At 47.9% G+C, this 24,359-nt stretch overlaps 1 protein-coding gene and 1 long non-coding RNA gene across 3 annotated transcripts; one reads left to right on the top strand and one right to left on the bottom strand.

Annotated features, from left to right (window-relative positions):
• Window positions 1-2,713: 2,713 nt before the first annotated feature.
• Window positions 2,714-5,883, bottom strand: LOC144730001 (uncharacterized). Its single transcript, XR_013587778.1, has 2 exons — window positions 5,451-5,883; window positions 2,714-3,154 (listed from the first exon to the last, which is right to left on the bottom strand). It is a non-coding gene; the product is annotated as an uncharacterized LOC144730001 (long non-coding RNA).
• Window positions 5,189-23,901, top strand: LOC144729999 (uncharacterized). 2 transcript variants are annotated; one of them, XM_078610437.1, is made up of 13 exons: window positions 5,189-5,576; window positions 8,671-8,758; window positions 11,471-11,634; window positions 12,311-12,509; window positions 13,506-13,638; window positions 14,988-15,029; window positions 15,777-15,820; window positions 15,982-16,009; window positions 16,723-16,845; window positions 18,449-18,482; window positions 19,698-19,716; window positions 20,292-20,382; window positions 20,828-23,901. In XM_078610437.1, exons 2-12 carry the CDS (start codon window positions 8,680-8,682, stop codon window positions 20,375-20,377), a joined length of 951 nt encoding a protein of 316 aa, XP_078466563.1. In that variant the 5' UTR covers window positions 5,189-5,576; window positions 8,671-8,679; the 3' UTR covers window positions 20,378-20,382; window positions 20,828-23,901. The 2 variants fall into 2 exon arrangements, with proteins under 2 accessions (XP_078466563.1, XP_078466562.1); XM_078610436.1 differs by having other exon boundaries at window positions 5,191-5,576; window positions 8,653-8,758.
• The last annotated feature ends 458 nt before the right edge of the window (window positions 23,902-24,359 follow it).

Raw genomic sequence — 24,359 nt, 5'->3', positions numbered from 1 at the left:
CCTCACCACCCTCACCACACTCACCACTCTCACCACCCTCACCATGTACCCTCACCACCCTCACCACCCTCACCATGTACCCTCACCACACTCACCACCCTCACCATGTACCCTCACCACTCTCACCACTCTCACCACCCTCACCACCCTCACCACACTCACCACTCTCACCACCCTCACCATGTACCCTCACCACCCTCACCACCCTCACCACTCTCACCACCCTCACCGTGTACCCTCACCACCCTCACCACTCTCACCACCCTCACCACCCTCACCATGTACCCTCACCACACTCACCACTCTCACCACCTTCACCATGTACCCTCACCACCCTCACCACTCTCACCACTCTCACCACCCTCACCACTCTCACCATGTACCCTCACCACTCTCACCACCCTCACCACCATCACCACTCTCACCATGTACCCTCACCACTCTCACCACCCTCACCACCCTCACCACTCTCACCATGTACCCTCAACACTCTCACCACCCTCACCACTCTCACCATGTACCCTCATCACTCTCACCACCTTCACCACTCTCCCCATGTACCCTCACCACTCTCACCACCCTCACCACTCTCCCCGTGTACCCTCACCACCCTCACCACCCTCCCCGTGTACCCTCACCACACTCACCACTCTCACCACCCTCACCACTCTCACCACTCTCACCACCCTCACCACTCTCACCATGTACCCTCACCACTCTCACCACCCTCACCACTCTCCCCATGTACCCTCACCACTCTCACCACCCTCACCACCATCACCACTCTCACCATGTACCCTCACCACTCTCACCATGTACCCTCACCACTCTCACCACCCTCACCACCATCACCACTCTCACCATGTACCCTCACCACTCTCACCACCCTCACCACCCTCACCACTCTCACCATGTACCCTCACCACTCTCACCACCCTCACCACTCTCACCATGTACCCTCATCACTCTCACCACCTTCACCACTCTCCCCGTGTACCCTCACCACTCTCACCACCCTCACCACTCTCCCCGTGTACCCTCACCACCCTCACCACCCTCCCCGTGTACCCTCACCACACTCACCACTCTCACCACCCTCACCACTCTCACCACTCTCACCACCCTCACCACTCTCACCATGTACCCTCACCACTCTCACCACCCTCACCACTCTCCCCATGTACCCTCACCACTCTCACCACCCTCACCACTCTCCCCGTGTACCCTCACCACTCTCACCACCCTCACCACTCTCCCCGTGTACCCTCACCACTCTCACCACACTCACCACCCTCACCACTCTCCCCGTGTACCCTCACCACACTCCCCACTCTCACCACACTCACCACTCTCACCACCTTCACCACTCTCACTACCCTCACCACTCTCCCCGTGTATCCTCACTCCACTCTCACCACTCTCTCCGTGTACTCTCACTACTCTCCGTCACTAGTTTAACCAATTGTCTATTTGGCGAGGTATCCTAACGAGCTGAGTAACTGCGCGCGATTACAACAATCAGCGGCGTCATCTGTTCGCGCTCGCTGGCCGCTCTTGGGAACCCGCATTGTTTGCCATCAACGACTTTAGAAATGTCTTTAAATATCGTTCTTGGTTACCATATGGATATAAATTGTACCGTAGTTATTTTATAGTGGCAGATTAATACGTGATTATTCACCAATGACTCAGGTAAGTTGACACACTTCACGTCACGTCTCCCCTGGGACATGGTTACCACGGACCCCTGGTTGAGGACTACTGGGATCGAGTGTTTCCCCCTTGCACGCTGGCAGGTGACGGGCTCACGGCACAGATCCAGGTGCCATGGGTGGTGAACTGAGACGACTGGCAGATGCAGCGACTGTGACGAGCCTCCTCCACAGAGGCCGAGCTTGACACCGCCGGTACCGGTCGTTGACACTTGCACCAACACCACGTCGCCTCAGCCTCGTCCCCCCACCACCACCCCCACTACCACCCCCACCATCACCACCACCCCCACCATGGCCTCCTCCTCCTTCTAACCACGCGGACCGTGGCCAGCCTCGTGACGCGGGGCTCGCGCGCACCTCCGAGGGTCCCTCAAACATGTGGCGGTGGCGCCACCTACGGGGCGACACAGCCCTGCACTACCCAGCCCTGCACCACCCAGCCCTGCACCACCCAGCCCTGCACCACACAGCCCTGCACCACACAGCCCTGCACCACACCCAGCCCTGCACCACCCAGCCCTGCACCACCCAGCCCTGCACCACACAGCCCTGCACCACACCCAGCCCTGCACCACACCCAGCCCTGCACCACCCAGCCCTGCACCACCCAGCCCTGCACCACACCCAGCCCTGCACCACACAGCCCTGCACCACACCCAGCCCTGCACCACCAAGCCCTGCACCACCCAGCCCTGCACCACACAGCCCTGCACCACACCCAGCCCTGCACCACCCAGCCCTGCACCACCCAGCCCTGCACCACCCAGCCCTGCACCACACCCAGCCCTGCACCACCCAGCCCTGCACCACACAGCAATATCGTTCAGGAGTTGAACGCAAATATCGTGATCTGCGAGCCACGAGAGGGCTTCAGCAGACCACAGTCATGAACGAGATGGTCAACAAATTATTGGTTCTTTCGGTAAAATCAGGTGTGAAAAACACAGCAAGAAAATGTTCTGATGATTGTTTGTGTTGCAGTCGAAACGTCGTGAGAATTGTATTGTTTTATATTTTTATTATTTTATTGTTTCCCTTCTACGTGACTTTACCGAAAGAACCAAGAAGATGAATCCCTGCAGTCACGAAAGCTTCAAATCTAAATTAATATGGTCAACGTTGTTGGTTGCGTGGCCACGATCTCACTCCTGTACCGTGGCGCGTCTTGAGTTGTCTATTCATGAACGTGAATATGCGCATCGCCTGTTGATGATGTCGTGATGGAGCTGATAGTTCCTCCGGTGTCTTCGAGGAGGAGTCTCTAGTCCAGGAGGTGTGCGATGATGTTTGGGTCTCGAGTGAGGAGAGATGTTTGATTAGTCGGGAGCTGCGCGTTGCTTCACTCGGCTCGCACAGCAACAACAAGAGAAGCAGCAGCAGCCTTCTTGAAGGGACGCGCGGCGGATGAGGAAGCGGCATCTCAGCACTCAGCCTGAGCCCTGTCGCACACACACACACAGCACTCAGCCTGAGCCCTGTCGCACACACACACACACAGCACTCAGCCTGAGCCCTGTCGCACACACACACACAGCACTCAGCCTGAGCCCTGTCGCACACACACACAGCACTCAGCCTGAGCCCTGTCGCACACACACACAGCACTCAGCCTGAGCCCTGTCGCACACACACACAGCACTCAGCCTGAGCCCTGTCGCACACACACACACACAGCACTCAGCCTGAGCCCTGTCGCACACACACACACAGCACTCAGCCTGAGCCCTGTCGCACACACACACACAGCACTCAGCCTGAGCCCTGTCGCACACACACACACACAGCACTCAGCCTGAGCCCTGTCGCACACACACACACACAGCACTCAGGCTGAGCCCTGTCGCACACACACACACACAGCACTCAGCCTGAGCCCTGTCGCACACACACACACAGCACTCAGCCTGAGCCCTGTCGCACACACACACACACAGCACTCAGCCTGAGCCCTGTCGCACACACACACACAGCACTCAGCCTGAGCCCTGTCGCACACACACACACACAGCACTCAGCCTGAGCCCTGTCGCACACACACACACAGCACTCAGCCTGAGCCCTGTCGCACACACACACAGCACTCAGCCTGAGCCCTGTCGCACACACACACAGCACTCAGCCTGAGCCCTGTCGCACACACACACAGCACTCAGCCTGAGCCCTGTCGCACACACACACACACAGCACTCAGCCTGAGCCCTGTCGCACACACACACACAGCACTCAGCCTGAGCCCTGTCGCACACACACACACAGCACTCAGCCTGAGCCCTGTCGCACACACACACACACACAGCACTCAGCCTGAGCCCTGTCGCACACACACACACAGCACTCAGCCTGAGCCCTGTCGCACACACACACACACAGCACTCAGCCTGAGCCCTGTCGCACACACACACACAGCACTCAGCCTGAGCCCTGTCGCACACACACACACACACAGCACTCAGCCTGAGCCCTGTCGCACACACACACACACAGCACTCAGCCTGAGCCCTGTCGCACACACACACACAGCACTCAGCCTGAGCCCTGTCGCACACACACACACACAGCACTCAGCCTGAGCCCTGTCGCACACACACACACAGCACTCAGCCTGAGCCCTGTCGCACACACACACACACACAGCACTCAGCCTGAGCCCTGTCGCACACACACACACAGCACTCAGCCTGAGCCCTGTCGCACACACACACACAGCACTCAGCCTGAGCCCTGTCGCACACACACACACAGCACTCAGCCTGAGCCCTGTCGCACACACACACACACAGCACTCAGCCTGAGCCCTGTCGCACACACACACACACAGCACTCAGCCTGAGCCCTGTCGCACACACACACACAGCACTCAGCCTGAGCCCTGTCGCACACACACACACACAGCACTCAGCCTGAGCCCTGTCGCACACACACACACAGCACTCAGCCTGAGCCCTGTCGCACACACACACACACAGCACTCAGCCTGAGCCCTGTCGCACACACACACACAGCACTCAGCCTGAGCCCTGTCGCACACACACACACAGCACTCAGCCTGAGCCCTGTCGCACACACACACACAGCACTCAGCCTGAGCCCTGTCGCACACACACACACAGCACTCAGCCTGAGCCCTGTCGCACACACACACACACAGCACTCAGCCTGAGCCCTGTCGCACACACACACACAGCACTCAGCCTGAGCCCTGTCGCACACACACACACACAGCACTCAGCCTGAGCCCTGTCGCACACACACACACAGCACTCAGCCTGAGCCCTGTCGCACACACACACACAGCACTCAGCCTGAGCCCTGTCGCACACACACACACACAGCACTCAGCCTGAGCCCTGTCGCACACACACACACAGCACTCAGCCTGAGCCCTGTCGCACACACACACACACAGCACTCAGCCTGAGCCCTGTCGCACACACACACACAGCACTCAGCCTGAGCCCTGTCGCACACACACACACAGCACTCAGCCTGAGCCCTGTCGCACACACACACACAGCACTCAGCCTGAGCCCTGTCGCACACACACACACAGCACTCAGCCTGAGCCCTGTCGCACACACACACACAGCACTCAGCCTCCACTCTCACACTGGAGAGGAGAGTTCTGATTTTATTTTATTTGTTTCGCGGATGATCCCGTCTGGCCAGTTGCCCGCCTATCCGTGGTGCCGTGAGCACAGCAGCAACAACAACAACAACACAACTTAATTACTGTACCTCGGCGTTGCAGAAAAGGGGAACAGCGTCCTGCAGGTTTATTGCACAACGAGCACACGAGGTGCAGCAGCAGCAGCAGAAGGAGAGCGTCACCTGCGGGGCGAGAGAGTCGCGAGCGACCAGCAGGTGAGGAGGGCAGCTGTGGGGCTCAATGTGATACAGGGCTGTGTGTGTGTGTAGGGCTGTGTGTGTGTAGGCTGTGTGTGTGTGTAGGGCTGTGTGGGCTGTGTGTGTGTAGGGCTGTGTGGGCTGTGTGTGTGTGTAGGGCTGTGTGGGCTGTGTGTGTGTAGGGCTGTGTGTGTGTGTAGGGCTGTGTGGGCTGTGTGTGTGTGACAGGGCTGTGTGTGTGTGACAGGACTGTGTGTGTGTGTGTGACAGGGCTGTGTGTGTGTGTGTGACAGGGCTGTGTGTATGTGTGTGACAGGGCTGTGTGTGTGTGTGACAGGGCTGTGTGTGTGTGTGTAGGGCTGTGTGTGTGTGTGTGACAGGGCTGTGTGTGTGTGACAGGGCTGTGTGTGTGTGTAGGGCTGTGTGTGTGTAGGCTGTGTGTGTGTGTGTGAGACAAGGCTGTGTGTGTGTGACAGGGCTGTGTATGGGTTGTGTGTGTGTGTGGTCTCTGTGTGTGTGACAGGGCTGTGTGTGTAGGGTTGTGTGTGTGTGTAGGCTGTGTGTGTGGGCTGTGTGTATGTGTAGGCTGTGTGTGTGTGACAGGGCTGTGTGTGTGTGTGGGCTGTGTGTGTGTGGGTTGTGTGTGTGTGTAGGCTGTGTGTGTGGGTTCCAGTCAGATACTGAAATATAGAAAAAACAAATACATAACAGGTGATATGACATGAATGTGTTTTTTGCACTTTGAAATTATTAAAATACTACATTTTATCGGTCTCACCACATCACAAGTGAACGTTTTTTTTTCTTATTACACGACCCATCAGTCAGTAACATCTGCAGTCCTGTGAAACGTGGCAGAAAATAATTGCCGGCAATCATGCAGAGGAGATGCTCGCCATGTACGGGCCGCGTGGTGTAGGGTGGAGGTGGCCAGGTGGTGATCGAGACGGGCAGAGTGGCCAGCGAAGGCCTCTTCAGTTGCCACGTGCCAGGTCACGTGCCGCGTCTGTGCTGCCCGTATCGGTCTACTGAGCCACGTGACGGCACACGGATGTCACAGCTCACCTCGGCAAGCAGTGGCAGCCAACAACAGGAGTGGTACCTAGAGGTGGTCAGAAACTCAAGTGAAGACCTCACGTGCCGACGGAGATATTGTGATCATGTAAAACATGCGCAGAGCTATCTTGGTCCTGCGAACTGCATCCAGTGTTTGTATTATTAATTCACTGTTACTCTACATTGTATACGTCGGCCTTCACGACCAAAATTATCATTCATAATGAGTTTATTTTGGGAAATATCGGCGTGTCGGCATGTCAATTTGCAACTACCGTTTAATCCTCCACCGACTGACAGAGCCAGGCAAATGAAGTTGTTACTCGATTGGCAAATGTGTTCATTGATGTGGTTTATCAACAAAACTGGATTGTTGAAAAGAAAGCAAATGTTTGTAATTTAATACAAAATTTTTCCACAATGTTTCTCACTTTCCAACATTTGTTTTTGCTGATATAACAAATCGTTTATTATGAATAACAACTCAATTGCCATATTCTTAGGTTTTTTCGGTAAAGTCACGTAGGTAAAACATCAAAATTAATAAAAAATAAAATAAAAATCACGACGTTTCGGAGGCAACACAAGTCTCCGTCATTAGGTGGGACCGTCATAGCCAGATTAGCTGCCTCCGAAACGTCGTGAATTTTATTTTATTTAATTTTTTTTTAATTTTGATGTTTTACCTACGTGACTTTACCGAAAAAAACCTAAGAATATGAATCCTTGCAGTCACGAAAGCTTCAAATCTAGAACTCAATTGCCATTTAACCATCATGTGACAACTTCATTTGATTGGATCTGTCGGTTGAAGCTAAACATTGACATTCTACTTCCACGATCAATAACCCAAAATCAGCTAGTTATGAATCGCCGTTGCTAAATTAGATCCTCCAGCCATTGAGCATTCATGCTCTTGCCCATGTGGGCGAAACGTGCTCCTTAGTTGAGGTCTCTGCGTGCTGTCACGCGTCCACTCAGCCTCAACGAGTGCCTCGTGCGACGTGTAAACATCGCCACTGGGGAGACAACAGGCGGCCACCTACTTCCTCGTGTGCCTTCATTGGTGCTCGCTAACAGCACTTGTCCCAGAAGTCTAAGGCTATACGGGGGATCTTTGTCGTGACACGTAAGCTTGTCTCTTTCAATTCTCCATTATAGACCAAACATTTACACATTCCAGGTCACCTTTTCAGCTGTGCTGCAGGGTACATACCTCTGTACATAGCTGTGTACAGAACATAGACATTCCTTTAACAAATATGTACACAGATTCCTGTTGTATCCACAGCTAAACGTTAAACTCATCTAAAGCAAAGCGTTTGAAACACAGATTCGTGTCAGTTAATTCCTTTGGTGCTTTCTGCATTGTGCTATTGGCGTGCTTGGGTCAACACTCGAGTGTTTGTGACGGATATCTTTACAAATATATATAAATAATGTTTTCTATGCCCAGCAGCAAATGTAGAGATTCCAATGTGTGATGTGATTGGAATCCATGCAGTTAAGGTATGTGGTATGTTCTACACTGCCTTAATGCCACTCGGTCTATACTCAGTACACGCAACAGATTTTAGCAAGTGACTGGAGAGAAAAAGTTTGAGTGGTACTGGATAGAAACGAATTGCAGTATATATTTGAAATGTATTTACCAGTGAAACAAATTAGCATAATTCTGCAGATACTTGACTGTAAATGATTTCAACAGTTCCATGATACAATTGTGGAGGTAAATGTACATTTTATCCGTGTCTTATATTTTTTCTAAACGACCCAAAAGCCGAGTCAAATAGTGAGACAGACCCCCAACATTTCTGGGGGTCCATCTGTAACTTGCTGACCGGCCCCGACTGGACATCTGTGAAAAAGAGCTTCATAGCTCATCGAATTCCTCCTCCAGTCTGACTAAGGATTCTAATTTGTATCCGTAAATTGCATCAGAACAGAGATGTTTATCCTTGAGCCGCGCTGTGCACCGTGGCTGGCCCTAGTTGCCCTGTGATCTCCCCCCACTCACCCATCGCTGGCCACTCCACAGTGCTGTGTCTGTGTGCAGGCTGCGCCGATGGACAAAGCGAGGCCCCCAGCCCCGTGGCTTTCCACTGCGTCCCTGAGGCTCTTCACATTGGCCGTGGCTTGTTCTGGTAAACTCCCCCCTCGCCTCCTCTACTGATTTATTGCTGGAATCCTCTAATTCCACAGCTTGACAGATGACACACCACAGACATGATCGTCTTCAGCTCTGATATGGAAATCATCTTCAAACAGTATTTCAATGTCTGTTTGCAAAAACATTCCCCGATAAGAGTCAGTGTATTTTGTACAGGCGACTTGTGTTTGCAGAGTACATCATGTACAGCTGTTCATCAGTCCACTTCTGGATGAGGGCCACCCCACGCCGTCTGGCTCAGGGGGGTCGTAGAGGGTTGTAAAGACAAGGAGCCTAGACCTGGGGGCATAGATGCGCAGTACAACAATCCACTTTCTGCTACCCACGACAGAGTTCTGCACTGTGACAGTTATTTGGTCACAGTTTGGTTTTCTTCATATTACGTAGTGTTTGCTGAAGTCGGCACTATTTGTAATACGCTTTCCACCTGCCTATCACGAAAAACGTAACAATCTGAACAGAGTAATAGGTTGGAACACACGTGACTCGTGTGGTGAGTGGCACCAGTGAGTTCACTGGTCACTGTCTTACCAACATTGGCGCAAAGGCTGCAAGTTATCGAGATCACCAGCTTCTAAAAAAACAACATTCACAATTGTCTCACTGACGCATCTTATGAAGGGCGTTTTAGTACAATTCCCATCAATGCTATCAGTAAAACAAATACGTAACGACTGATTCCTATGGAGCGGTTTGCCTGAGCATCATAATTTGTTCGTAACATATTCATAATGCCCTTGATCCAGCAAATGTTCACCGAGGCTCATTTCCAGCGGGGTACCGCTGCACTGAGAGGCTGGTTCAGTTCCACGTTTGGCGGTGAAATCCCACGCACAGTGGTCGCGAGAGAGAGGGGGGGCGGTGAGTGACAGGAACATGGGCGCTGGTAAGCCCCCTCTACTTAGAAACTCACCCTGTTGTTGTGACCGTGATTCACAGTCGACCATCCCCAACTTGCTTTTGCGCTTCGCTCTCTGCGTATTACACAAGGCAGCTTCAACTGTAGCCTGGCACACGCGCACACACGCACGCGCTGTCACGGCGACCGTGGCTCAGAACCAGTTTGACCGCAGTTGCTTCAGATCGCTGCCTCCAAAGCGACGTGGTCCGTCTCGTCTCCTGGGCATTTGGATGTTTGTACAGTGACTAGCAACGGATTGTTTGACGCTGCTCGCCTTTTGGCCAGCCTAGTTACTGGCTACACAGTGTGTACCGCTGCATTGACATGTGCACATCTACATGTACACATCTACATCTACATGTACACAGCTACATTGACATGTGCACATCTACATGTACACAGCTACATTGACATGTGCACATCTACATGTACACAGCTACATTGACATGTGCACATCTACATGTACACAGCTACATTGACATGTGCACATCTACATGTACACAGCTACATTGACATGTGCACATCTACATGTACACAGCTACATTGACATGTGCACATCTACATGTACACAGCTACATTGACATGTGCACATCTACATGTACACAGCTACATTGACATGTGCACATCTACATGTACACAGCTGCATTGACATGTGCACATCTACATGTACACAGCTACATTGACATGTGCACATCTACATGTACACAGCTACATGTACACATCTACATGTACACATCTACATTGACATGTGCACATCTACACACGAATACAGGCATATGACTGGTAACGCACTTCATGATTTTATGAGCGCTGCCATTGATATTTGACTAATTCGCTTCATCCGCTGTTTAAAAATCGTGGCTTGTGGATTGGTAAAATAGAGAGAGAGGTTTCCTGGACAAAGTTGACAATACACATATATGTTATATGTTAAGATAACTCACGCAGGGTTCATTATAACAAATTTACAATCTACTTTAGACAGTTTATGTTAATCTATTCTTGCGTATGATGGCAGGATCTTCATGAGCTAAATGTCGAGGTCTGCTCGCCACGAGAGTGGCTTCAGCAGAGAGTTCGTGTCGTTGTGCTCTGCCGCCATAGAAGCACAGGTCACGATGTCGGCCGTCGCTTGGTTTGCATGGCCACAGCCCCACGACTGCGGGTTGACTTTCATGTTCCATTTGTGAAGACGTGCACATCGGTCTGTTGACGTCCCGATGCTGTTGATGGTACAACAGTGTATGCAAGGAATGTTAAGTTCAGGAGATGCGATGTTTGGGTCTCGATTGAGGTGTTTATTGATAGATGTATAACTAACTTTTAGTGGTGGAATGTTTGGGGCTCAAGGAATTAAACTGCAATTGCTATTATGTACCGAGAGCTCCGTGCTTTGCCTAAGTGCCCGAACATCCACATGTCTACTTACAAATAGAAACACATCTTTAACCCCATTGTGCGCCATCATCACCACCGTTTATTTAGCTACACCAGATTGGAGAGGTGGCATAGTGGCTCACAGGTTAGCACCGCTGAGATCTCCCATTTGAATGCAGGTGGTTACCGATGATGCAGCCTGTTTCTCCAGCGTAGTGACTCGATGGTCTCTGCCCAGTCAAACAATGATGACACAACACACGCAACAAACAGAAGACATTCGTTGTTGCCCTTAATTTGACTGAATCCCAGCTCTTAAGGGGGGGGGGGGGGGGACAAAATAATGTACTACTGTTTTCCAAGACTCAAAGTGGTAGTAATGATAATGGTTTCGTTTGTTGTTAATAGTTTTACCCAGCCGTGGGTTGGAAGTGCTCGTGCCGGGAGACGTGTTCGTCACGGCTGGAGCCGTGGCGACACTGAGCTGCACCTACCGGTGTGAGGCCCAGCAGCAGCAGCAGCTCGTCACGGTGGTGGAGTGGTGGAGAATCGACCGCCCACAGCGTGACAAGGCCAGTACCGTATCCCCAACTCGGCAGTCTGTGCACACAATGAAGCCAGTCGCGCATTCCTGAGGTCAACTGCAGTCATCGTCAGCCAGGATCAAGCCACGACTGCATGACGGCCTCCCCACACGGTCGTATGATAGAATTCTCCATCTGGCTCCAGAAAGTAGCCCATTTCATCTCATAATCTCCTCGTGGATGTCATTTGTGACTTGTTCCCGCCTTTGACCACCACTGTCGTTTGCCTTCATTTCCGCTATTCTATTTTCAAAATATCACGATGAATAATTGTGTGAAAACTCACATTGTCTGACTCCCCTCTCAATATGCATTTTGGTACTTTTTTCATGCAATCTCAGTGTGGCTGCTTTTGTAAATGGTTTTCATGATACCCAAATGTGTTTTATTTAGGCCTTGGTTTTTTAGATTGTGGATGTCTGCGTGTATGTATGTTGCATTTATTTTGCACCGTATGTAGCCGACAGTGCTAATCGGAGGTGTCTGCATCAATGGTTACTGAGTCAAATGCCTTTCTATATTTTACAAAGGCCTGGCACAACAGTCATGGCAATGCATTGCCCTTTTACAGAATCTGATTATATGTTTGTAGGTGGCTGCCATTGAGACTTCTCAGCTCCCTTGGATGCGAGTGTTTCAATGAAACGTCCCTCTGTGTTCACAGATACTGACTATGGACTACTCCATCGTAGCCCACGACCATCGCGCCCACTGGATAGGCAACATCACGTCCTGCAACGCCTCCATCTCCCTGCGGGACGTGCTGGTGTCTGACACCGGCACCTATCTCTGTGATGTGCTGCTTCTGCCCATATACTCAGAGGGGCAGGCCACCCTACAGCTCCACGTGTCGCCTTATGATGGTGGATATTGCCTCAGAACACCTTGAACATCCACTGCTTGGAGATGACACATTCACATCTGTGTTGTGAGCTGTGCATCGTGATAATCACGTTGACGATGTTGTTGAGGAAGTACAGAGAGCTATCCAGAATCTGAGACCAGGAAAAGCACTGGGCAGAGATGATCTCCAGCAAACTGCTCAAGGAGGGTTGCATTGTGTGCAGACTGCTCTATATGACATCACAACTGTGTCTGGACCACAGGATGGGTTCCGCAGCAGTGGAAGGATACCTTGGTGGTCCCCACCTTCAAGAAGGGGGGCCGTGCTAATTGTAACAACTTCTAGGACATCTCCCTCCTCAGTATGCCGTGACAGATCCTAGCAAGGATTAGTCAAAATCGCCTTGCCAGGCACGCTGATTAGAGGCTTGCGGAGCCCCAATGTGGTATCAGGCTGGGGTGGTCCTGCGCAGGTGCCATATTATTTGTCTATCTACTACAGCTGAGGTGTAGAGAATTTTAACAGGCCCTGCATCTCTGCTTAGAAATTTACCTTGGGGTGCGAGAGGGATGTCCTCTGGTCCCTACACTATTTAACATCATCTTTGACCACGTAGTTTGTGGCGCTTTACACATCTTTACCAGAGGAATTTCCATTTTTTACAGATAAAGAAATTTGGGAGTTATTTTTCAAATTTCGCCAATTTGGACCATGACACCGGTACACAATAGCTTAAATCATCATTTCCCTTTTGTTGAGAATATAGCACGACCATTCGCAGCAGGAGGTCCTCACAGCTGCATTGACCTTTTGATTTTACATTTACGACCAGCAGGTTGGGAGACGAATCGGTATGCAGACTTAATTGAATTTAGCAAAGCTTCCAGACGAAGTCATACTTGCATCTATAATTGAACACGTGGAAGAGTTTTTAGGTGAAATTGAAAACTAAATCCAATTTTTCTATTCTATTTCCCTAACATGTCTGTATTTTTGTTTCTTCATATATTTGCAGTAAAAAAAATATCCGATCCAATCCAGCCTCTGCCCAAGCCCTCGCCCAAGCCCCCGACTATGATAATTGTTGCCATCGTTGTAGTTGTAGTGATCATCATCATCATGGTTATTGCGGCTCGCTACTTGTCAAGGTGAGCCAAGCAATGGGGCAGGCATCATGAAGCAGTTCTAAAAAGTCTATAGAATGTTTCCATTGTTTGCTGTATGTCTGTCTGTATGTGGATGTGTATGTGGGGTCAAGTGCTGTTAGGGAGCACCTATGAAGGCCAGCACAGCACACTAGGGGGTGGGTGGCCAGCATACGCCCAGTCGCCTCTGTCTCCCAAATGGTGATGTTTACACACCGCACCAGGTACTCATTTGAGGCTGAATCAAATAGGGAGAGGTATTGTAGCGATTAGCGTGTTGCGCTACAAACCTGGCGACCCGTGTTCGATTCCCGCTCACTGATAACACCAGTGACGATTATCCGAACTGGTTCTGGGCCTCCCCAGGTGAACACAAATGAGTACCTGGTGCAGGATGTAGACTAATCTACCAGGTATTGAATTATTCAGATGTTTTTCAGAGGTGAACCGGTCACACAGGATAAGTAATTGAATTGACTAATATCATGTGGAAATTTATAGTAGCAACCAAATAATCTAAATACATGTTTCTAAATGTGAAGGGCAAAACCGGAGGATCCGGATAAAAATCCACACAACCACCACGAGAGGAGAAAACACACAGACTCCAAATATACAATAGCCATTCCTTTACCTCAAAAACTTCCCTTACGTAAGCATGCTGGTAGGCATAGAAAGTTATCCGATTGTCATCGTGCCCCTCGTGCCTCCAGCACCGCTCCTCTTTCCGTAGCTGCACGCACATTGTGTGGAGCTCTTCTGAGTACCGGGGCAGCGTTTGGTGTCATTGGTGCTGGGTTCTAGTGGTCGACCCGCTCATCGGCGGTGTCGCGGCGAGGTGTCACGAGTAGCTGGCCTCTAAGGCCTGCTAGTATTTAGCGACTGAGCTGATGGGAAATCTCACATAACCCAGTCTGTAGGATGGGCTTCCCTCTCGTCCAGTCTAATCCCTCTTCTGATTGCCTGAATGTTGTAAATTGCATGCAGTGCAATGTTTTGCATCTGTACCATGTCACTCATTTGACACAAATATTGGCTTCGTTTTAAAATCAGCCGAAAACTGTTTATTTCATTTAAATTCGGGCGATATGAATTGTTTATAAATAAATTAGCACAGCCAAATACATAGTTTTATGTTGTGGCCCAGATGAATTGGCATACGGCATTATTGCAGTACAACCACGCAATACAGAACACACAAACAGCTTAAACATTAATCGAGACATGGTCAGTGTGAATGGTTGCTGACATGCACATTGACCCTGCTCACAGTGATACTGATTTGACTGTTATTCAAACCTCAAATCAGAGGCTTACACCTTTAACAGATCGTCTGTGCTCTTTCTAACCAGGCCTAAGCCACAGTCAACGGATGCCACTGGCAGGAGAAACACGTAAGTCTGTTTCACGAAGTCTTCAGACCTGTGGTTATTGGTGGCTTCCTTGTGCACGTTTGTGAGCTAACGCACAAAGCATCGGCACCCAAGAGAAGAGTTATTTTGAGGAAGCCACTTTTATTGTAGAAGAGTGAAGGCTTGCAGACATTCCGGGTTCACCTCGGAGCTCAACACACATTGTGTTGCCGTCATGTTCACCTAATTTAATACCAATTGTCCTCTTGGCATCACGTCATGAAGCAAAGTATCATTTCGGATCTCTTGAACAGCAGTGCAACCCTTCGTGTTGGGCAATGGCACAGACGAAGTGGATATCACAGAGCTACCTCTGAGCACGCTCTTGTCTACACAGTCGAAGGCAGCACTTCCCACTTGCACCGTGTGTACGTGAGGTTTGTCGCAGGACATTAAAACTATATATTTTTTATTCTCAGAGCTGTAATTTAGCCAAATTAAGTGCAGAATCAAATTTTAAGTGCCTTTTTCTTTATGCAGTCATTATTGACCAGGCTGAGTCCATCAACTCACGACAATCGGGAACCTGCTTCAATCATCGGGAGCTGCTTGGATTCCAACCCAACGCAGCCGCCTGCCCTCTGGGCCACGTGCCCCGTTCACTGAGTTCAACAATCCTCTTACCAGTGAAACACAGTCACAGTGTATCGGTGTGGTTACCTTGCACACTTAAGAAATTGTGAAACTTTTTGTTATCATGCTTTCGCCATGTTTTGTGTGTTTGTTCAGAGGAAACAGGCCGGCCTCGTTTAATGGGGTTGCTGGTCCGGTCGGTGAGTGCCACTTCTACGTTACCAGAAGTTATCATTGCCAGGACTGCCCACGTGCCATCTGGCACAAATATATTGCTGCTGCGTATTGAAACACATTCTTTATTGCTCGTGGTGGTTTTTTAATTATTACCATGTGTTTCTTTCTGTTCCTACATCGTCAGGTGAGAACGAGCTGCTGATTGAACACAGGTACCCAGGATGAGCCGTGTTTGTGGGGGTGTTAGAGGTCTGTGTGAGCAGGATGTCCAAGCCATGCAGCGAGATGTAACTTGTCGAACCCTATCAGCTGTATCTGCACTGTCGAGTGTAGGTCGTACAGAACATCTCCCAGTGTATTACTCAGTGCTGTGTGCCGTCTATAGCCATGGCATTGTCAAGCTCTGTAAGCCACTTTATCTGGACTGAAGGACTATGACCTTTACTCTTTATTGGTGTGGAGGTGCGAGCCGTGTTAGATGCGAGACTTGACCCCTAACTCAGAGAGCAAAAAACTCAACGAGTTTGTCAATAACACTCCCCTAAAAGGAACAAATATATAAGAGGTGATGTTGCAGGTATAATGGTCCTTCTGGCATAACACAGCTATCAGCAATTAATGAGTTTACTTCTAAACAAACGATCCTGTAGAGTTGGGGTGAAGACACGAAGACAGACGCTAAACCAAACAACGCATCCACACTCTTGACACATTTGGCCATTGGCCGAAGTGAGCAGTGTATGTCGATTTTATTCTCAATCGCTTATTTTAAACACTAAAATAATCGCTAAAAATTATGGTTGTAGGAGTAATGAAGTCATAGGCATCATTATTTAAAAACAGGTTTATCATGATAACAAATTCTGTAGTTTGTCGAGTAGCCCTGACCTCACACTTGCTCCTGTGTGTTTCTCTCTCTCTAAAGTGGGGGAAGGAGAGTCAACCGTGCCCCTTGCGTGCATTCCAGCGGCGGATTCACGGTGCACGCCACCTCGCTTCGTACATGTGGATGCAAGGAGTGCAAGAGTCTTCTCAAATACACACACAAGTAAGCTGTCTACCTTCCGCACATTCTGCTGTGAATACATCTTACACGTGAGAAAGACGACAACTTAGTGAATGCATTTCCTTATTTGTCAGAAGCAAGAATTAAATATTACCCACCAATAATGATTCATTTATTTAGAGAGATGAAATAAGATTTATGGTTTCACGCTTGTGGTTGTGTAAAAACCAGACGCAGTACTGCCACTCTTGCTAGAAATACATCCAGGTTCATGAGTTGTGCTCGAGATGCACATTGTCAGGCTAATAATAGTCAACGGTGGACACATGCACACGTGACGCAGCTCTCAGACAGGACATGTATGTATACTTACGGTGGGTCGGTGGGAAAGCAAGGGGCTCGCAATCAGAAGGTTGCAAGTTCGAATCCTAGTTTGGGGTTGACCTAGCCCATCGTATCTCCAGGTTTTATAAAATAGGAACTACTTTAAATTTCGATTTAAAGCTTTCGTGACTGCAGGGATTCATCTTCTTGGTTCTTTCGGTAAAGTCACGTAGAAGGGAAATAATAAATTAATAAAAATAAAACATCATAAAATACAATTCTCACGACGTTTCGGCCACAACGCAAGCAGCCGTCCTCAGGTGAAGAACAGGTCTGTCGGAAAGACAGATGAAGAACAGGTCTGTCGGAAAGACAGACGCTGTCTTTTCGACCGACCTGTTCTTCACCTGAGGATGCTGTCTTTCCGACAGACCTGTTCTTCACCTGAGGACGGCTGCTTGCGTTGTGGCCGAAACGTCGTGAGAATTGTATTTTATTATGTTTTATTTTTATTAATTTATTATTTCCCTTCTACGTGACTTTATCGAAAGAACCAAGAAGAGGAACTACTTTGTACAACTTTGTGGGCAAGTCAGGAGTGCTTGTCCTGGTGAGGGACTCAGTCCTGCAGTAGTAATGTAGAACTTCCACTACTGGCTCAAGACTCTAAACAGAATGAGCACTGCTTGAATGCTCATTTGAACAATAAGTCACACATGTGATATGTTACTTTGATCCTTGCCCATGTATCGATGGTTCAATTTGAATGTGCAATTGTATTGAGGGACTGTTCTTGTCGTGGTGCTACCTGCCCAAGCTGCATTTAGTGTTGAGACATCGGCAAGAATGGATGGATATTCTTGGGTCTTTCGGTAAAGTCACGTAGATAGGTTCAAAGAAAATCACCGCAGCTTTCCCGCTATTTTTCTCCTGATGACGACCGCTTGTGTTGCGATCGAAACGTCGTCGTTTTTTGTTATTTTATTTGAACCTATCTAAGTGACTTTACCGAAAGACCCAATAATATGAATTCCTGCAGTCACGAAAGCTTTAAGTCAACATTTAAGAATGTATGTACTTATGCAATGTGTAGTTATATACTTTATTAATTTTTATTTACTTACTTTTAGTGACTTTCTTACCCTTTCTATACTTTTTGTATTGCTTGTTTTAATTTGGTGACCTGTCCCTCGAGACATCCTTTAACAAAAGCTTCACAGCTCCTCCAGTCTCAATAAAGATTCTGATTTTGAATTGGACTTGTTGAGTGTATTAACTGTGACTTACACAATAGGCATTTGTTTACCGTTATCTTTTGCAGTCGCCAGCAAGAGGACATGACTTCAGCCGTGCAGGTAACTCAACCTGAGGACTCAGAGCTTGTTTAATGTGCTGAGTGAAAGTTGTTGATACGGAAACGACCATCCAGTTCTTACACAGCGCAGAACATTTTCAAAACAAAAACCATCACCACATTCGCTGCTGTTACTGACTTACAGCAGACAAATGCACAAGAAGGCTGTAGCAGGCGATGCCACTTCTGCAGAGCTCAGAGAGAGTAGCTATTTTTAGTTAATTAACGCTGCAATCTGTAATTTAGAATCACAATGCCAACGATTTACCGAGGAAAGCCTCAAAGTTGTAGAAGTAACCTGAGTGTGAGTAGACACCCCACGCTCAAGAGGGGAAATGCTCACAGCTCCACACAGATGGATTCAATCCACAAGCGCAACCCTGTTAGTGGACCAAGTCGACCCGTGGACCGCGCACAGCGCTGTGCCGCCACTCCAGGGGCCTGGTGGCCCTTGGGGATGGTTCTTCGGGATCACTGTGGAATTGTTCGACAGCTGATACAGTATGTCAACAGTCTCCTGTACAATATTGGGCAGCAAACACACATCATTGGCATTGGAGTGAAAGTGGGGGGGGGGGGGAGAGAAAAATAAACAGACGGCAAGGGATCTGAAACCACGAAAAGTGTGTTGGTAAAGGCGAGGTGTGAAAGGATAGGAAAATATCAAACAAAATATAGAATGCATAGAACCCTGTAAAACCATTAGCAAACAATATAGACAACTTGTCACAAACATGATTCAAGGTGTCACAAATGCAATGGAAGCATGAATTCAGTAAACAGGAAGTTTATGATTTGTACATCAAAAACAGACAATGAGAGATGACAGAGAGAGTTGGGAAAGTAGTGGAGGGATTGTTTGTGCTGAAGAATCAGCATCAGGATCTTTATTTAGACTGCAGGAGAAATCCGATGAGCCATGAAGCTCTTTTTCACAGATGTCCAGTTGGAACGGGTCAGAAAGTTACAACAACAATTCAAAAACAAATGAACGCTTTATTAAGTGGTTATTGTTAACGTTTTAGTTATTTCATAATCTTTCTCCTCAAATAACATACACCCGAGTTAAATATCGGCAATCGGACGTGTAAATAGTTGGTGTGTGAACAGCTGACGTTGCGCTGTTTGTTAGAGACACGATCCCAAAGCAGTTGCATACGGCCTGCGGACTTGTTGTGATTACTTTTCTTTAAAATTAAATATTATTATGTTGCAGATTGGGGATGATCACAATGGTAAGTTGAACACTACTATTTAAAATTTGCAGCAATTTTTCAGAACAGGTTAATTGGGGGCAAGTATTCCTTGCCAAGATTTCTTGAACTCCATCGAACCCCTCCTCCATCCCCTCATCTTGCTTCCTGCACTGGAATGTTGAGTCGTGAAGAGACCCGTAGTGTGAAGGGTGACCTTATTGTAGCAGTGGGCATCCCACTCCAATTAACGCTAACAAAAAATCCTTTACCTCACCTGCTGCTCCACGTGAGGTATAATTCCTTCCCAGTGAGTTGTGAACTATTCTCAGGATTATTGAACAATCTCAGATGTAAGATGCACCCCAAACTTGTGCCCATTCTCAATCAATGCTTACTAATCTAGTCACAACTTTTGTTTTAAAAACATGGGAAAAGAGTGAAACATATCATCCAAATGATACAGTACAGTAATAATTAAATGCACCTTTAACCAATTCAGGACATTGTTTAAAACTCCATAGCTCTGGTTTTAAAGCCTGCATCTTGCTACAATGATGCTGCCGACAACTGAATGTGGCACTCAATCTCTCACAACCGCTCCCACTGGCCTGCAGAAGCTGCTGATGGAGCGTCTGTTGCTGTGCACACCCCCCGCTCTAAATGGACTACGAGGGGGCGCTTTCGGTCCAAACTGCATTAACCCAGGTGACGCGTAAATGGTTCTAAGACCTCACCAACATTCACAGACAATTTTAGAAGGCAAGTGATCTGATATAGAAAATAATAATGAGCATTCATCATCATTTCTTTATATTTAAACGGGACCTCCCATGCAGTTCGCCACAACGCGCCCTGTGGCAGTAGAGCCCAGGTAGAAGCTGTCTCAGTGAGGCAAAGTTGGACCCAGCTCGGCCTACAAATCAGCCTGCCAGTTTAATCAGAGGCAGCTGCCTGAATTCAAACCCAGGCAACAGCAATGTTGGCTCAGCACTCTGACCTCGGAGCCACCAGGTCATCTCCACCACTCTCCGTGCCTGGCCACTGGCTCTATCCGACCAACACTCGGCGGTTGGTAAACGCCTCTCGTTGCTGTGTGTGTACACGTCGATGCGTGGACACTCACATTTGCTTTCGTGCATTGTTTTTGTAGCCCTCAAGTTCCTCCTCTTCAGGCTGAAGAAGCCACCCGAGGAGGAGGAGGAGGTCTCCCCCGACGGTAGCTGGACCTGCGCCGTGCGAGGGGAGGGCGCGACCTTCACGGGCTTCTCGCTCTTCCCCGCCCTCCGCCTGTGCTGGGGCTGATCTCACCAAAGACAAAGATCCTCCATATAACCTTATAGACTGTTGGGGCAAGTGCTGTTAGCGAGCAGCTATAAAGGTCGGCACGGCACACGAGGGGCTGGGCGGCCAGCGTCGCGACCGACCACCTCTGTCTTCCTAGTGGCGATGTTGATGCACTGGACCAGGTGCTCATTTGAGGCCGAATCCACTTAGGGGTTCAGAGCATCATCACATTGGGATTGGTGGCCGTGAGTGGGAATCGAACTCTGGTGGCCGGGTTCCTAGCGTAGCGTACTAACCACGACACCACCACACGCACACACGTACGTGTGGCAGATGACCGCCGCCTTTGATAGATGACAGCTGATAAGCACCACATTTTGTTTACAAGTTAGTGAGTTTCTGGCCAAATTAACATCTCCACTTTAAAGTCCTGAAAACACTGGTCGAAATTCCACATTCCTATGACAGGGACGAGTGTCTCTTCACACTCTGCACCTGCGAGTGCCCGCACCTCCAATTAGCACGGTTGGCTACGTACGGTGCGAAAGAAGTTCAACATACTCACATGTTCTTTAATCTACGTGTTAAGATTCTAGCAGGTCATTCAATTCATCCTTTACAATTCGGACTGTAAATAAAACTACACAATGCTCTAATATCAGTAAAACATTTGTACCAAATGTGACATTTCTCTTAAACGAACACCATTCAATTCGGCCTTTTTAAAATCTTAATTTCATTTTATACAGTGGAGTCATTGATGCTAATTGCATTTCACAACACCGTACAATAATTTTATACATAATCACATTAAGGACTAAATCCTATTTGTAACAATTAAGTAACTGAAAACCCTCAGAAAATATTAATAATTACTGTTCTCTTTGATATTTTGGATATTCTAAACCATTTCCTAATTTATTCACACGTTGCCATACACCCAAAATTACATCGAAACCAATCTGGGTTCCGAAAAAAATACAGCACCACACCTGTTGCATTAGACTCTCTGAATCACATTTACAGTAGCATTGATAATAAGCAATACTGCACCAGTCTTTTTCTTGACTTGTCCAAAGCCTTTGATAGTCGACCACAACACCCTGCTTTGTAAACTAAGTTGCCTCCGTTTCTCCAAACGCAATAGAATGGTTAAAAAATTACCTTTCTTTTTGCACCCAAACTGTATTCATAGATAGTTGGAGGTCAAACAGTGTTAATATGACAAAAAGGGTTCCATCCTCGGCCCCCTCTTGTTCTCTCTTTATGTCAATGACTTGGGCACTGACCTGGATCATTCCAGAGTAAATCTTTTTGCAGATGACACAAGACTGATTACTGCTGGCCGATCTCCGGATGACGTGATTGCTAAGCTCCAGGGTGATTTCAACAAACTACAACATCAGCTAGTTGCTCTTAAACTAGTCCTGAATACCTCCAAAACCAAGGTGCTATGCTTCTCACCAAGACTAAAGCAGGAAGTTATTTTTCCCCAATTACATTCCTTAAATAATTATAAAATAGAGCAAGTCAAGATCTGTAAGTATCTTGGGGTCATCTTTGATTCAAAACTGAATTTTAAAGATCACATTGATTATATTGGTAAAAAGACAAAAATAAAAATTGGTTTTCTGTATCGACACAAACACTGCTTCCCCCCTATGTTCCGCTTGGAATTGATAAAAGCTTCCATACTGCCTCTACTTGATTACTGTGACATCGTGTATACATCAGCCCCCAGTACTGTACTGAAGAGGCTTGACTCAATGTATCACTCAGACTTAAGATTTGCATCGAACTGCCCATATAGAACCCACCACTGCGATCTCTACATTGGGTCAAACTTAACTTCTCTTAATGATCGACGGCTTGTGCATCAGATCTTATTTATTCACGATGTACTTACAAAAAAATCAGCAGACTACCTGCTGGATCTCCTCTCTGTTTCAAAGAACAAATGTGACCCAAGGTCTTCGCTCATTTACCAGCTTCACATTCCCTATTGCCGTACAAACACTGGAGGAAGGGCCTTGTCTATTGATGCCCCCAGGGTCTGGAATGCTATCGCAATAAACTGCAACTTGGATCACTACCTGTGAGATCTTCACTCAAAACTGCTGTAGAGGAGCTGTACACCCCTAGCTGCCACTGCTATGCAGGGTGGCCTGAAATCAAATGCATCGCTCCGGATGGCCGCTGCAAAGTATGATCTTGAGTTTTGATTATAGTGTGCTGATCTGTAAAGGTGCATTGAAATAGTTTGATACTCCTGCTGATACTCCTGCTGTTATGGAGTGACTCATGCAGCCAGCTATGGCTGCAAAGATGGGTCGTACATGTTATGTATCTCGTTTATTGTTAAATTTGAATCAAAGTTCCTATGATCACTGTTACATTGTTTTTATAGCTTTATTTTGGTGATTTCGAAAACATTTTGGTTTAGCCATGTTTGTTTGTTTGTTGTAGCACAGAGTTAGCCTGATAACTTTAATCTAAATTGTCTTATGGTTGTTATTGTTTGACTTGCATCCCACTGGATTTTTGCGCACAGCGTTGATATGCGGTGTTTTTTCTGGAAGACTTTGCTGTTTTTTCCAGGATGTTTCTGTTGCGTGTAGTCACTTTAAGATGTTTCTTGTTCATATTTTAGTTTGTGGCGGTTGCATCCGAGTCAAGAAGCCGCATGGCTCACAGGGTTAGACCTAATACATGAAACTGAAATGAAACTGAAAATCCTCACTTCCTATATATACGCTACTGACGCTTTATTTCAAATATTTCTCGCACCTAACTATTTCAACAATTCTGGTGCTTGTTTGTTATGGATGTCTACGTTATTGCATTAAGGTTTGTGTTTCCACGTTTACTATGAATGATAGGTCTACTTTTTACATCTCCTACAAGTGTAATGATGTTTATAATAAATTAATAATTTGTGGGTCTATTTGTCAATCCACTCTTCACACACCACCTCTTGCAATACGGGGTCTATGCAACACCAAATAACCCGCAGTGCTGTACATCACAGGTTAATGCGCCTATTGCAGTAAAGAGTTCAAGCTTAAAGACGAGACACTTCAAGACAGGGGTGGAGAACATTTTTTTTTTAGCGTGGGCCGATGAGGACATTCAAATAAATACCTCTGTTGGGCAACCACACACACACGCACCTCTGAGTTCTGCACCAGCGAGAGATCCTTGCGGTGACAGGAGTCACATTAAATAATAAAATGTATTGTCTCCTCTAAATGAGTTCGCTTGTACGGTTGAGGAATTGAGAACATGTATTGATATCCTGAATTACCAAATTCAAATAACGAGACCCCTGTTCAGTGCGATGAAGAAGGGTCATTACCCAAATTGTCACATAAATTGTTCCTTTAAAGGCCACAGGGTCA

The sequence above is a fragment of the Lampetra planeri genome, chromosome 34, assembly GCF_965212315.1.
Source record: "Lampetra planeri chromosome 34, kcLamPlan1.2.h2, whole genome shotgun sequence".
In the NCBI taxonomy this organism is placed as follows: Eukaryota; Metazoa; Chordata; class Hyperoartia; order Petromyzontiformes; family Petromyzontidae; genus Lampetra; species Lampetra planeri.
The sequence above is the reverse complement of the archived record's forward strand: the minus strand, read 5'-3'. Positions and strand labels throughout refer to the sequence as shown.

Coding starts and splice junctions, on each gene's coding strand:
- LOC144729999 (XM_078610437.1), top strand. CDS start 8,680: ATGGACAAAGCGAGGCCCCCAGCCCCGTGGCTTTCCACTGCGTCCCTG. Junction 12,510..13,505: donor CCACGTGTCGCCTTATGATG/GTGGATATTGCC, acceptor ATATATTTGCAG/TAAAAAAAATATCCGATCCA. Junction 15,821..15,981: donor TGGGGTTGCTGGTCCGGTCG/GTGAGTGCCACT, acceptor CTACATCGTCAG/GTGAGAACGAGCTGCTGATT.